The sequence below is a fragment of the Scardinius erythrophthalmus genome (assembly GCF_964197995.2).
Source record: "Scardinius erythrophthalmus genome assembly, chromosome: 1".
Classification (NCBI taxonomy): domain Eukaryota; kingdom Metazoa; phylum Chordata; class Actinopteri; order Cypriniformes; family Leuciscidae; genus Scardinius; species Scardinius erythrophthalmus.
Genome location: NC_138221.1, coordinates 41,329,665 through 41,344,027, shown reverse-complemented (window position 1 = coordinate 41,344,027; position 14,363 = coordinate 41,329,665). Strand labels below are relative to the sequence as shown.

General features: G+C 37.2%; 1 protein-coding gene across 2 annotated transcripts; it reads right to left on the bottom strand.

Annotated features, from left to right (window-relative positions):
* Positions 1–19: 19 nt before the first annotated feature.
* On the bottom strand, positions 20–14,003 carry gps1 (G protein pathway suppressor 1). Of its 2 annotated transcripts, none has more exons than XM_081386933.1 (14): positions 13,893–14,003; positions 12,219–12,311; positions 11,260–11,441; positions 11,010–11,174; positions 10,024–10,159; positions 5,421–5,498; positions 5,255–5,315; positions 4,894–4,979; positions 4,668–4,762; positions 4,448–4,553; positions 4,258–4,338; positions 3,098–3,235; positions 2,648–2,782; positions 20–716 (listed from the first exon to the last, which is right to left on the bottom strand). In XM_081386933.1, exons 1-14 carry the CDS (start codon positions 13,923–13,925, stop codon positions 642–644), a joined length of 1,464 nt encoding a protein of 487 aa, XP_081243059.1. In that variant the 5' UTR covers positions 13,926–14,003; the 3' UTR covers positions 20–641. The 2 variants fall into 2 exon arrangements, with proteins under 2 accessions (XP_081243059.1, XP_081243060.1); XM_081386934.1 differs by having other exon boundaries at positions 2,631–2,782; positions 13,893–13,990.
* Between the last annotated feature and the right edge of the window lie 360 nt (positions 14,004–14,363).

Below are 14,363 nucleotides of genomic sequence, written 5' to 3'. Positions count from 1 at the left end.
TGACCAAAAAACTGCTTGGTTTCTAAACGTTTCTGTGTAGTTTATTCAAGGCCATAAAAGCAAGTAAAGTCTAGCTTTGTTTTACGTCACTGACCAGCTCATGATGATTCACTGGAGTGACAATCAGAACACAATACAACAGAGAAATAACAAAATGTTATTAAACAGAGATGAGGCTGAAATCGCCATAAAGAGTGTTAAAGTCGGTGTACTTGCATTCTCATCTGCAACACCACCGCCTAAATCTCACCAGAAACGGATGGAGAAAGAGCCTTTCCAGGTTGAATCATCTTTTTGAATGTATGTTTATTTTAAAAGCATGTTTTGTGATGAGGTTTCTCAATGTGTAATCAAGGTTTGTCACAAGATACAGAGGAAAGTGCATCCTTTACAAAGAACAACAGGCCAGTACAGCTTAAGTGCCGCATTTCTCTTTTTATCTATTTTTCCTTTTCATTTGAGCAACAGGGTGTGCTTGTCTTTAATAGACAACAGATATCTTCTTCCCAACTTAAATAAAGTCTTTAGATTGTGATTTTTCTCTCTTCAGCAGGGAAATAATTGATTTCTAAACAGGGGCCTAAGATGCGGCAGTGGCCCCGTGTACTTTACTTTCCTTAGAGAGGCATCTGGTCGAGTCTTCACATGTTGGTGCTCATTCGTGTTTGGCTGTTGGCAGGTGTGAGCTCCCCTTGACTGCCTTCTCTTGGAGGGGACTGTGAAAGGAATCAGAGGAATCAGTGTGAAGCATCATGTAGAGCGAGAAAAACAGACTGAGAAGGAAACGCATGCTGATGTTCATGAAGAATGGCAGGGTGACCGAGAGGGATGAAGACTAGGGGTGTAACTGAAACATTTGAATGTTTGTGTGTCTCCGATTCTTTTAGCTCCTTTTCTGGGAACAGAACCTTAAGAAAGCTGAAGAGAGCTCACAGTTATTCTGGTCATCGGAACTTAAAGGAACTTGCATCTAGTTGAACAGTTGAGTGCTGGACAGGTAATAGAGCAATGACAGGCTAGTGGACCGCTTTAAAGGAATATCCCAGGTTCAATACAAGTTAAAGCTCAATTGACAGCATTTGTGAAGATGATAAAAGACTTAAAAAAATGGTCATGGTGAAGCACTTACAATGGTTTTAATGGCCGCCAATTTTTCACAGCGGAAATGTAAAGCTTATTTTTTCAGTTAAAACTTGTACTGTTTGCAGAGTAAAGTTGTTCTCTTCAATTTTTACATTTGTTTAAGGGTTTAACCCTCTGGTGCTCTTCACGCGTCGGTCAAAAATGACAGATCTTTTTTTTATTTCAATGAAATTAATCTACTATATTTTAGTTCGATAATGTTTTTTATTTTGTATTTTTAGGAGATTTTACGGTACTAAATTATATTTACGCTGTATTTATAATCCATTTATTCACTCTTCGAGCAGAGACCTGAAAATTTTATTTCCAACTTAAACTGTCGTAAATCTTGAATGCTTTAGAGCACAGACTTAAGTTTGATCTCTTTTTAAAGACCACACTTGGAAGAATATGGCTGAAGTAAAAAGTTTTAAAAAGTAAACATAAAAAAAGTTATAGAATTTTACATTTATTATGAAAAATCAGCAAAAATACTATTTTCAATTATTATATGAAATATATATTTTCAAAAAAACATGTTTTACTCTAAAACTGTGAGAAAATCAAAGCCATAAATCTAAACAAGTTGTGTTAAAATTGAGCCTGACACCTCAAAAAATTAGCTTTCAGTAAGATTTTGTTTGGCCGCAGTACCAAAAGTTTCCACTAGATGAAATTCGTCTCCCATTCATAATGCGAGGAGCACAAGTGTGACTATTTTTTTCAGGACCATTTAACCTGTTCAAATCAAGTCCATGATTTTTTTCTTTGTTCACATAGCAAGTGCCAAAACCTTTACCAAGTTTCGTACCATTCCAATGAAAAAAAGAAAAGAAAAAAAAAAGAATTTTCGGTAAAAAATGCACAAAGCATTACATTATCTTGGCAGCAAAATTGTATATACACACAACCATTCAAAAGTTTGGGGTCGGAACGATTTTTTATTTTTGTGAGAAGTCTCTTTCTCACCAAGGGATTTATTTGATTGAAAATAGAGTATAAAAATTTGGTTTATTTAACATTATTTAATGCCTTAACTCTCACTTTATTAATGTGATGTGTCCTTGCTGAATAAAAGTGTTACATTCTTTAAAACTTATTTCTTTACTGATCTCAAACTTCTGAAAAGAAGTGTCATTTCACAAAGAGAAGTTAAAAATCATCTTAATGCATTGCATACTGTACTTTTTGTGGTCATACTTTTGAAACCGAAAGTATTTTAACATTTATATGGACTGGGCCCATTAATTTGGGGAAGTTGTAAGAGCCTCACTGTAACCCAGATTTTTTTATTTGTTTAAAGAAAAGGAGGGACAAAAGCACTGTTGAATTGAACCTGGAATATTCCTTTAACATTCGCTTACCACAACAAAGCTCACGCAGATCACTTACTGCCTTAGAAATACAGAGGAGCGTAAGTGCTCTGAGACACTCATGCTGAAGGGACGGGGAAGGAGATGGTCAGGGGATGGTGAGGTGAAGAGCAGAGCAGAGCGAGGACACATTACCCTGGGGACCCTGTTACCTTGACGTGTATCTGATTACGAAGCACAGCTGCCCGCAGGATCATGGCTTTCGCTCGTCTCTGGAACTCTTTGCCCATCTGTAGAGACTTCTCAAAAGTTGTGCTTCTCTGATCCACGTCCCTGGCATACAAGATCTACAAACAGGGAGACAACATTTTTTAATTCACAGGTGCAACTCATGTGTCAAAGTTTATTGCATTTTAATGACCAAAGGCTGTTTCTATAATGGTCCCTAAGATACAAAAATAGGTATCATAGCATGTTTAATTTAAGATCAAGCTCAATGACAAAGTGAGAGAAATGTTGACAGTAAATATAATTCATTCAATGCAAAAAGGTATTGATTAAAAACAAAACAAATCTAAGTATTTTAGATTAGCAACAGGCAAAGGGAACGTTGTTCCAGAAGAGGAAGTATCAGGGTGACAAATGAGAGAACGCAGCCCTGCCTTGCTGTGGGAGTCGATACGAGCATTGATCAGGCCCTCCAGGATCAGCTGGGTCAGTTCATCCTCCAGATCTGCCACTGTGGTATTAAAGGCCACAGCCATTTTGTTCATGTCTGCTGACACATAGGGGCTAAAGTACTGCCCATGGGAAATAAAAGACAAAATTAATCAATTACTCATGTAAGTGCAACTATGCTGATACTTTTCAAAGCAAATATCAGTATTCCTACAAATTTTCCATTTAAAAAATCCATACTTTTCCAGACCCAATTTTCCAAACCTCTCTGCAGTTTTTTCAGACCATGTTTATCATTAATGATACAGCATTATATTTGGTATATAGAGCAATCATCATCTGTAAATATTTTCTAAAAACATTTTTTCATTGGTTTTCTCAGTGATGAATACGTATAACACTTTAAAACCTGGATATATTCACCGGTGACGCATTTTTTGATACTGTAATCGTGGTTTGATCTTGCACGATCACCAAACAGGAAAGTACATTTTGAATTAAATGATCATTTGCTGGTTTGAGTGGCACACGTTAAGAGAAGTTTTAAGAGACTCGCTTTTTCGAATTCTTCATTTTATATTTAAGAAAACTGAATAGGGGAAACAAATATTTTCCATACTTTTCCAGACCTGGAAATTACTCAAATCAAATTACATGCTTTTATAAACTGTGTACGAACCCTGAAATATTATTTTATGACCATTCCATGTTAAACTTTAACTCACATTCCGCATTTCATATCAATATAACTATGCCAAGCTAGGACCAAAAACCGGGATATAAAAGATCACAAACAGTTTTGTAAACTATACACAAATCTTTTATGTTTCCACTGTCTGTCATTGTTTTCCAGCTATTATTACAATGAAAACAAACAAAATATTTATGGAAATTTAAGGTTTTTTCAATAAATATGTTTTTCATATATAGACAAAAACAACCAAATGACTCAAAAGAATAAAATGTAGGGCAAAACAAAACAAAAAAAGTTTCAACTTGACTTCTGCTTAATCTGATTTTAATGTTTGTTGTTCTTGGATACAAGATATCAGAGAGCAACAACCACTAAAATCAGATTAAGCAGAAGTCAAGTTCAGCATCTAAATCAAATGCATTGACCGAAACCTCATATCCATTTACGTACCTGTATGAGGGCTCTGTTCCTGATTTGTGTGTACAGTGTTCTTACATGAGGGGCCAGATACATGTCTAGGAGGAGATTATCCTATAAAAGAGATAAAACCGTGATAAAACACTTATGAATCACAATATCCCAACTAAAATGACATAAAAATATAAATCTTGCAATTGCACATTGTCAATGTCAAACTTACCTTCATTTCATCCAGCATTTTCAGACAAGATGCATACTTTGACTCGTAAAACTTGAAGATAATATCACGGACTTGGGGTTCCAACTCTAAAAATAATTTAAAGGAGCTAGAAAATAAAAGGAGAGTAAAATGAAACAAGTGAGGTTTATCCACATGTAACCAGTAACAATCTAACTCTCATTAAGGCACCTAGCATGAACATGCTAAGCAAAAGGCTCACCTGCTTGAGATGACATTTCGTTGCAGTTCCTGTCTGTCAAATGTAGCCAGGGCACAAAGCCCCCCGTACACCGCTACATTACTGGGGGAAAGCAGCTAAAGAGCAAAAAGAGCATCTCATTACTAATTGTAGGAAAGAACTGCATCTCATTCATCTTTACTTCAATTGGTAATATTACTAGACATATCTGCTGTAGCATTAGAACAGGGTTGAGGATGACACCAACCTCAGGGAAGTCGCAGTGGTCAAAGGAGGCTTGCAGGAAGCACTTGGCAGCCGGTTTATACTTTCTTGAGGCAAGTTCTGCTAATCCTAATGTGACCAAAGAGAGATGATGATGATGATGATATCAAATCACATGCTCAAAAAAGTTTTTTAACACGACAAATCGTAAGAATTGACTACCAATTGAAAATGTGACTAATAGAAATGACTGATTTTATATATATATACATACACACAACACATACATACATATACAGATAATACAGACACATAAAACATTAATTTTAAAAACATGCTAAATTTATCATTCAGAATGGGTCAAATGACACTTAATATACTTGAAAAACAAATAATGTACTTGCCTGCAGCACATTTTAGTTTGGTTAGTACAGATTGGTTTTGACTATCTCTCTCCCCTCGTTGCTAGATTGCAGAGACAAACAAAAATGAACATTTTATGAGTCAAATGAGTCATTTTCTATTGTTATCGCACGGTCAGTAAAGCAGAAGATGAAAGATTGCTCTTACCTCTGCTATCTCTGGAGTGGATTCAGCCTTGCTGACGTAGCTAAGTACATGGGACCAGTTTTGGAGGTAAACGCTAACCTATAAAATAAGTTGTTTAGATGAGTTGTTAGAGATTGCCTGAATTTTCAAGCTATAAGCACCAAAAAGATTCACAACTGTGAAACAGAAACTTCTGCTATATGCAGGCAAAATTTAGAGATTTTATGCATTAAAGCATTAACCAAAAACTTAATACCCTTTCATAAATGTGTATCCAGAGCCTAAAATTAACACTCGCCAAATGAGAGTAAAAATCAGCGCTGGTGAGTATATGAAATGTCAATCGCCAATTAACCGGTATCATTTTTATGATTCCTAACAATGCAATGTTGTGACTGTGAGAACATTAACGTGAATGATGCTCGTGACAGTTGAAAGGACAGCACTGCCTCATTACTATAGTGTAAGCCTTGCCAGTGAAAATATTCAAGCGCACGACGACGTGAAGGGGAGCACAATTAGTTACTCTCGGCGGGGTGGAAAGTTTTCTTTGCGCAAACATTTACAAACATGCGCAAATAATTAATTGAGCTTTCATATCATCTTGTGCTTGAATGGACAAATTCAGACAAAATTCTGTAAAAAAAAAAACGTCAGTCTCCTTGAGCATCCTAGTAAACAGTCAGATACGGCTTAAGTAAATGTAAACAGTAGAAAAAGACAACGTGTGTGACAGTATCAGTATATTGGATCAGTGCATTAGCTCTTAAAGTGACAGCAGCCTAATATTCCTTCTGCTGTCTGAGTTTTTAATATCCTTTCTACAAAAGCACTTTTTGTAAATGATATGATCACAGATCATAACTTACATGTGCTGTGTTTGACAGAAACCTGGCTAAAACTAGACAATTACATTACTTTAAATGAGTCTACCCTCTAAGACTGTTATAAACATGTCTGAAAGGCAAAGGGGGAGGTGCTGCTGTAATTTATAGTAATATTTCCAGTATTACTTAGAGGTCTAGTTTTAAGTATAAAGCGTTATTTAGTGTAAGTGATAAATCCTGTTTGACATCTGAACTGGCTACTGTATACAGGCCACCAGGACAACATATAGTCAGATTTATCAAAGAATTTGCTGATTATCATTCATAATTAGTACTGGCTGCAGACAAAGTCTTATTGTTTTTATTTTAATCTACATGTAGAAAAAGTTGCATTGGGAATGGCATTTACAGACATTCTAAACTCTATTGGAGATAGACAACAAATGTCAGGACCCACTAATTGTCATAAATCATACTTCAGATCTAATACTGTCACATGGAATTGATGTTGATGGCGTTGAAATTCTGCAGCAGAACGATGACATCTCAGATCATTATCTAGTCTCATGTATACTCCATTTAGCCAAGGCTGCAAAACCATCTCCGTTATAGATATGGTAGACCTATCACTTCTAACTAAAGCTTTATAAATACTCTTCCTGATCAGTTTCTACTCCTTACCATACCAGCAGCTGAAAAAAAAAAAAAAAACTAGAGGTATTTCGCATTTCGGAAGGAAAGTATTATTTGCATACAGAAAAGCCTTAAAAACTGCTAGATCTGCTTACTTTGACTCTCTTAAAAGAGAATAAACACAACCCTATGTATTTATTTGATACAGTGACTAAATTAATGAAAAATAAAGCTTCAACTTCAGATGTTTGCAAACAGCACAACAGTAATGACTTACAAGATTGATACTATTAGAGAAAATTATAACCAAGCAATCGTTTACTACACTATCACATCAGACATTGTGCTATAAACCCCCTGAGGAGCAGTTTCATTCATTCTTTGCTACAGGAGAGGAAGAATGGTCTAAACTTGTGAAATCATCAAAAACAACATGTATGTTAGACCCTATACCCTAAGCTACTGAAAGAGATACTTCTAGAAGTCACAGATCCTCTTCTTAATATTAATTCATCATTGTCATTAGGATACTTACTTGATCCTAGAGAATTAGTTAATTACAGACCGATCTTAAATCTACCATTTCTGTCAAAAATGCTTTAAAAGGGAGTATCCTCACAACTATGTTCCTCTTTAGAAAGAAATGGTATCTGCAAGGATTTCCAGTCAGGATTTAGACTATCATAGTACTGAGACTGCTCTCATTAGAGTTACAAATGTTTTGCTCTTATCATCGGAATGTGGATTTATCTCTCCATTAATGTTACTGGATCTTAGTGCTGCATTTGATACTATCGACCACAAGATTCTTTTGAATAGACTCGAAAATTATGCTGGCATTAGTGGAATTGCATTGGCATAGTTCAAATCATACTAATCTGACCGTTATCAGTTTGTGGCAGTAAAAGAAGAGATGTCATATCGATCACAAGTTCAGTATGGAGTACCACAAGGCTCAGTACTAGGACCGTTGCTTTTCACTCTGTACATGCTACCCCTGTGAGATATCATTAGGAAGCATGCCATCACTGTTACACTGATGATACTCAGCTCTATATTTATTTGTGCCCTGACAAAACATACCAATTCACAAAATTAACGGAATGCATAGTTGATATAAAAAAATTGGATGACTAGTAATTTCCTACTTAATTCTGAAAAGACAGAAATTTTAATTATTGGACCAAAAACCTTTGCATGGAATAACCTAGAATATTGTTAGACAATGATAGTACTTGATGGCTGGTCTGTCAAGTCTTCATTGTCAGTTAGGAACCTGGGTGTGCTCTTTGATACCAATCTTTCATTCGAAAGCCACATTTCTAACATCTGAAGAACAGCATTTTTCCCTCTTACAAATATATCTAAACTACGACATATGCTCTCAATTACAAATGCAGAAAAGTTAGTTTTCTTTAGCGTTCATGACCTCAAGGCTAGATTACTGTAATTCTCTACTGGACGGTTGCCCTGCACGCTCAATAAACAAACTCCAGCTGGTCCAAAATGCAGAAGCTAGAGTTCTTACTAGAACCAGAAGTATGACCATATTAACCCTGTCAACACTGCACTGGCTCCCTATTAAACATCACATACATTTTAAAATCTTGGTAATTACTTAAAAAGCACTAAATGGTTTAGCCCCTCAGTACTTGAGTGAGATCTTAATGCATTATAGTCTATTGCGATCTCAAAATTCTGGCCAGTTGATAATACACAGAATATCAAAATCAAATGCTGAGGTAGATCCTTATCCTATTTAGCACCCAAACTCTGCAACAGTCTTCCTAGCCTTGTTCGCGAAGCAGACACACTCTGTCAGTTTAAATCTAGACTAGTAAAAACCCATTTCTTTAACCTGGCATACACATTATCAATTTCTATCATTCAAATCAGTTAAATGATTGTCATGCTTCATAAATTAGGTCAACCAGAACCGGGAACACTTTCTATAACACCCGATGTACTTGTTACATCGTAAGAAGAATGGCATCTACGCTAATATTAGTCTGTCTGTCTCATCCTTATCCCGAGGTTACCGTAATCAGCCGGATCCGGTCCATCTCCAGATCAGATGGAGGACCTGCACCTAGACACGACCACAACACAGCCCTGAATGTCAGCAGAGACCGTGCCTACTAGACAATCCCCTGTGAAGGCCTTGACGACACGACAGCCATCAGCACAGATCCTCAGCAAAGACCACAAGAACCAGACAGGTCCTCTGCACAGACCCTATGGCCAGCTACGTCTCCATACTGGCATGATGAATCCGATCTTCAAGTAAAAAGGAACTGGATGAATATTTGAATGCTACCGATCCCGATCTGAATTCTGACTTGTGAATCTTGTGAACAGCCTGAATCACAATCACACCGTGTTCGTTCGTTGGCCAGAGGAAAACTGGGCTCCCCCAGACTGAGCCAAGTTTCTTCCTAGTTTTTTTTTCTCCATTCTGTTACCTGAAGGAGTTTGGGTTCCTCGCCACTGTTGCCTCTGGGTCGCTTAGCTGGGGACACTTAATATTCACCAATATTATTGATCTGACTGACTCTGTTATATGAGAACTGAGATGGACAATGACATCAATTTTTTTGCAGAACTGTTTTATAGATGAAATTAACTAATTTAATAATTGATGATCTTTACAACAGAACTGAATCAACACTGAACAGACTACTGAATAACTTTTTTAACTTTAAGGATTAATCTATATTAAATGTATACAGCGACTACTATGCAGTGTTATTACTTTGATCAGTTTCTATACTACTGTTAGACCTGCCTGAAAAACCTGAAAATCACTGTTCATTTCATTTGTATCTTTGTTCTACTGTATTTACTTGTGCTATTGCTTGTAATTTGATTATTTGTTATTGTTTTTACAGACTGTTTACTTGTCTTTAATAATGTTTTAAATGTATATTAGTTAGGCTAGTAGTTTTAGCTGTGGTATCGAAATATTGAATATAAAAATTGTGCATTTTCAATGGTATCTAAAATTTTGGTGTCATTTGGTTTCGTGGTCAGTAAAAAAATATTTATGGGCAGTAAAAAAAATTAAGTAACCGACCACTGGCATGTGTGGCAAAAAGTTAGTTTTAGGCCCTGTGTGTATCATTAACCAAACCAGTTGATGGCCAGGGAGGACAATACATCCATACCTTGATTACATTAAGACACATGTTGATGACATGCTTGGCGCTAGTGCAGTAGTCTCTGGCTCGGGAGTAGCATTTCAAGGCATTGCTGAGGTCACCACAGTCAAGATAGTGATCTCCAAGGTCATCATGACCCCTCCTGAACACAAGCAAGAGATATTCAGATGTAAAATAGCCACGGAACAGAATCACAGTCAACAGGGGCTTTCGCACCGGGTAGTTCTGGGAACTAATCACCAGGGTGGTTCCCCGAAAGCTAACGGTTCCACTAGGAATGTTTTCCTGGTTGCATTCGCACCACCAGTAGGACGGTAGGACTCTGAAGTGACTTAAACCGCGCTTGTTGTGACTTAATTTGACGGCGAGGCGGACCTTTATTTTGACGGCGCTGAGAACGCCAGCGCTCGCATTTTCCGTGTTCATTAGTTCACGATCTGTCTAACAGTCCTGTCTAATACGTTATTAGATAGAAATGTTCTAAATTGAAAGTAGACAGTAATGAAAAGTTATTAGCATTTGCCGTGTGGTTGATGTGCAGTGTTGCTAGCTGAGCAGAAATACATGATCGTGTTTAGCTTGGTTCTCTTAAAGTTGCGTTGGATTAACGCGTAAAGGTTTAGAGGCCCATCTATCACTGTTTTCCATGTTCGCAGAGTTAGTTTGTGGAGTAAATATATAGGTTATAATCTGTGTTTACACAGCCTTTTTAAAAATGGCGGGTGCTGGTGTTTCGCGTGCGTTCGGACAATCAGCGTACACTAACGTCACGGATAGTTCCTGTAGCGCTGCTGTAGACCCTACTCTGAAGTAGGAGCTAAATTAGTTCCTCCAAAAGGAGTTCCTAGAGCTAAAAATCATTCTTAGTTCCTGCAGTGCGAACGCGCCAAAATCCGGGTACTTCCGCAAATAGTTCTAGGAACTATGAACAGGTTCCTCCGGTGCGAAAGCCCCTAATACCAAAAAGAGAGAAACAATAAGTCTGGCCTTGCCTTATGCTTTCTTTGATGGAGTTTCCCTTGTAGTTCTTAAGGTCGGTATCCAGCTTCTCCAGTTTGAGTAGGGCTTTTTTCCTGGTGGATTCTGCCCAGGCTGTGTCGAGAGGAGGGGGTTCAACTGCTCCCTCCGGTACTGCATCAGGGACACCTTGCACGTCCCTGTGATTGACAAATATTTTAAGTACAAACTTAGTCAAAGCCATGCATGCTATGCTAGAAATGTTAGAAATGGAACTGGAATTGCCTGGTAGCTTCAGTGAGTTTGCGATGGATTTCTTCATAGACATCAACATTAAAGGTTCTTTGGACAAAGGACAGGGCCATCTTCAGTGCTTCCACTCGTAGCTGGGGGCAGTGGTCTGCAATAAACTGCAGCCTCTCAATCCTCATCAGTCCACTGTAGCTGGAGGCATACTGCTCAAGATCCTGTACAGAAAAAGAAAAAAAAAGTCAAGTCACAAAAAAGTAGGGATGCAAACTATACTGACACCATATATTACTGGATATCGAACAATAAAGTGATGCTCATTTCCACAATTTTTACATTTGAATTCAGTGAGCATTAGGTAAGTGCAAAGGTAAAGCAGTATTGTGACTGTTGAAACTAAAACTACTAAAGTAAAACTATTAAAAATGGCCTTTGTCAACTGAAATAAAATAAAATACAAATATTAGATGAAAAGCTTAAAAAAAATAATAATAAAAAAAAAATTATAATATTTAAAAAAGGCAAAAGCACATATTAAACAAAAATGAAAATAAAAACAGAAAATACAAAAATAAAAGCATATTCAAAATATTTATAATTACTATAATAGTATATAAATTATACTAAGATAACACTGAGGTCAAGTAAATGCTTAATAAAAGTACATGTCAAATGTAATCTTTAGCAAATCTCAAAATGAAAATATTTAGTATTTTAAATTATAATGCTGTGATGCCTAAATCCTGAAGTGTGTTTTTTATTTTTAATACAAAATATTATATAATTTCTATATCAGTGCATCTCTACCAAAAGAAGATCAAAGATCAAAACACCAAAAGAACTTAGATTCTGAAGGATATTGTGATCAAAATAATTTAAAAATAAGGATAAGCCAACAACTTATGGAAGCAAATACACAATTGTACGGACCATTAAACACTTCGAATGATCCTCAAATGATACAAGAGTCTGTCAATCATAAACACTCAACGTACCAAAGTCGGGTTTTCCACAACATAGTTGGTGTCAGGCGCATTCTGCTGGTCTTCCTGAGGGTCAGCATCTATCTGCATGGGCTCTACAGACCCCTGGTAATACAGAAAGCATTACGTTCAACACACTGCACAGGAGAAATGTTTTCAAGTGACATAAACAAAAAGTCCTATCGAGCATGTGAAATATATGAAGTTCTGAGGAACATTTTGCCCTTGCCACCAAAGAAATCTTGTGTGGAAACAAAAACATAGTATCACAGCACTGAGTGTTAGCTCCCAGGCTTTCAGTTGGCTTCATCCTGTCTGCCTACATTGTGTGGTTACCTCCAGAGAATATGATGAGGAGCTCGAGCTGTACACACTGAATCGTGCGTGAAATTCCATGAACGGGTCAGACATGCTTCTTTGACAGAAGTAGTTCAGCTCTTCCCATGAGGATGAGGCTGACCTGACTGGCAAATACAAGCTTTCCCTGATCCTGCCCTGAACCTGCTCTGCAGCATCTCTCCGTTCTGACTGTAAACTCTCCTGCAAGAAGGTGCATGCTTATAAAATCACACTGGGCCGGCAGCAGCCTCGAGACAAAAACATGTTGAAATTAATACAAAAATATAGGCTAAACCACCCAAATGGGACAATGTTTGAACTCTAGAAGCGAGGGTTGTAAAGAAAGTCATTAGATGAAAGAAGTGACAGCAATGATTACATTAGTAAACACTGGTTTCACACACGCAACATTTTAATACTTGTTACCATGATTATAACACCCAAAACATTGAGGGGGAAACTTTCGTTCCCTAAAAATTCATCTCCCTAGTCAATTTTAATAGGTTTTCAATTACTCATTCTTCAAAAAACCATTACTCTCCCATCTCGAATAAGCGGTTACATCATTCACCACATGCACTTTACTACACCCAACATTTTTTTGAGACCTGGTCTGTCATTCTTGATCAACTACATTACAATGCACTTTTTTTTAACGACAGTCTAATACAGCTGAATGTGTCTAGTGTTTCTAAAATGGAAGCAGCTCCACAGTGTTTAACCATTTTGGTTGTGTGGTTGGAATTGAAATATTCAATGTTCTATATCATCTCAGCAAGCAAATGATGGAGGCTGTCTCTCAAAACCTAGTGTGCTGCCTACCTAGACAGTATTTTACAGCACCATATGTAAGTGCGGAACATCTGAACGACGACTGAAATACTTTCTAGGCAGGCAGCACTCTGTTTTGAGAGACAGCCTGAATTTCAAGCACACTGGCTAATTGACACAACAGACTGCTTGCTAACGAGATAGCTAGCTAAATACACTTAGCCGGCTAAAGAAAGTTTCTACCCAAGTGTTTCACAAACAACCACGAGAAAACCAACTGGGCCGCTTCGGGTGTAAACCAAAACAGCTCTGTTGGTTGTATTCATTGTCGAAACTACACTGATCAAGGTCCTCGGGCGGATAGTCGCGCGCTGCCGCTAAACTTGAGAAGTGCCTGTCGCATCCTGAGGGCCGCTCTGACTTACGAGCTCATGCTAGACGAGCTAACAGCTTACAACGGCTGCGAGAGCTGAGGAATTAACATTGTTAACATAGGTACTTCAACTTGGTATGCTTCTTCTACCCGCTCTCGCGGTGTAGAAGATGACGATGAAGCATTTAAAGGCGCTGATTTACCTGAAAGTTAAAGACCTGCACGGGTAGTGGCATCTCCTCCTCCTCTGCAGAAACAGAGCACACAAACACATCCGGGGCATGAGAGTGCGCGTGGTCGACGTCTTGCAGCGCGGAGACGTCACTACATCGAGTCTTGGTTTGAAATATTAATACAGGTCAGGAGGATAAAAACATATTTACACATTCTAACATGATTGGCTGGTTTTATACACCCCGACCAACATAACCTCCAAAAGCAAACATAAAACTTTTTTTATATATATATATATATATATATATATTTTTTTTTTTAAAGAAATCGTTACTGTAAACGGTAGCCTAAATGAATATATTAAATACAATTAGATGTTTAAAATAATAATGTTGTTAAAGACAGTTTTAATTATAAGTTGTCACGTTTATTTTGTATTATATTTGAATTGTGTTTTTGTAAAGTCATAATTTTGTTATAATACTGTTATGATCTCTTTG

Coding starts and splice junctions, on each gene's coding strand:
- gps1 (XM_081386934.1), bottom strand. CDS start 13,925: ATGCCACTACCCGTGCAGGTCTTTAACTTTCAG. Junction 12,312..13,892: donor TGCAGGTCTTTAACTTTCAG/GTAAATCAGCGC, acceptor CTGTATTACCAG/GGGTCTGTAGAGCCCATGCA. Junction 11,175..11,259: donor AAACTCACTGAAGCTACCAG/GCAATTCCAGTT, acceptor TGTCAATCACAG/GGACGTGCAAGGTGTCCCTG.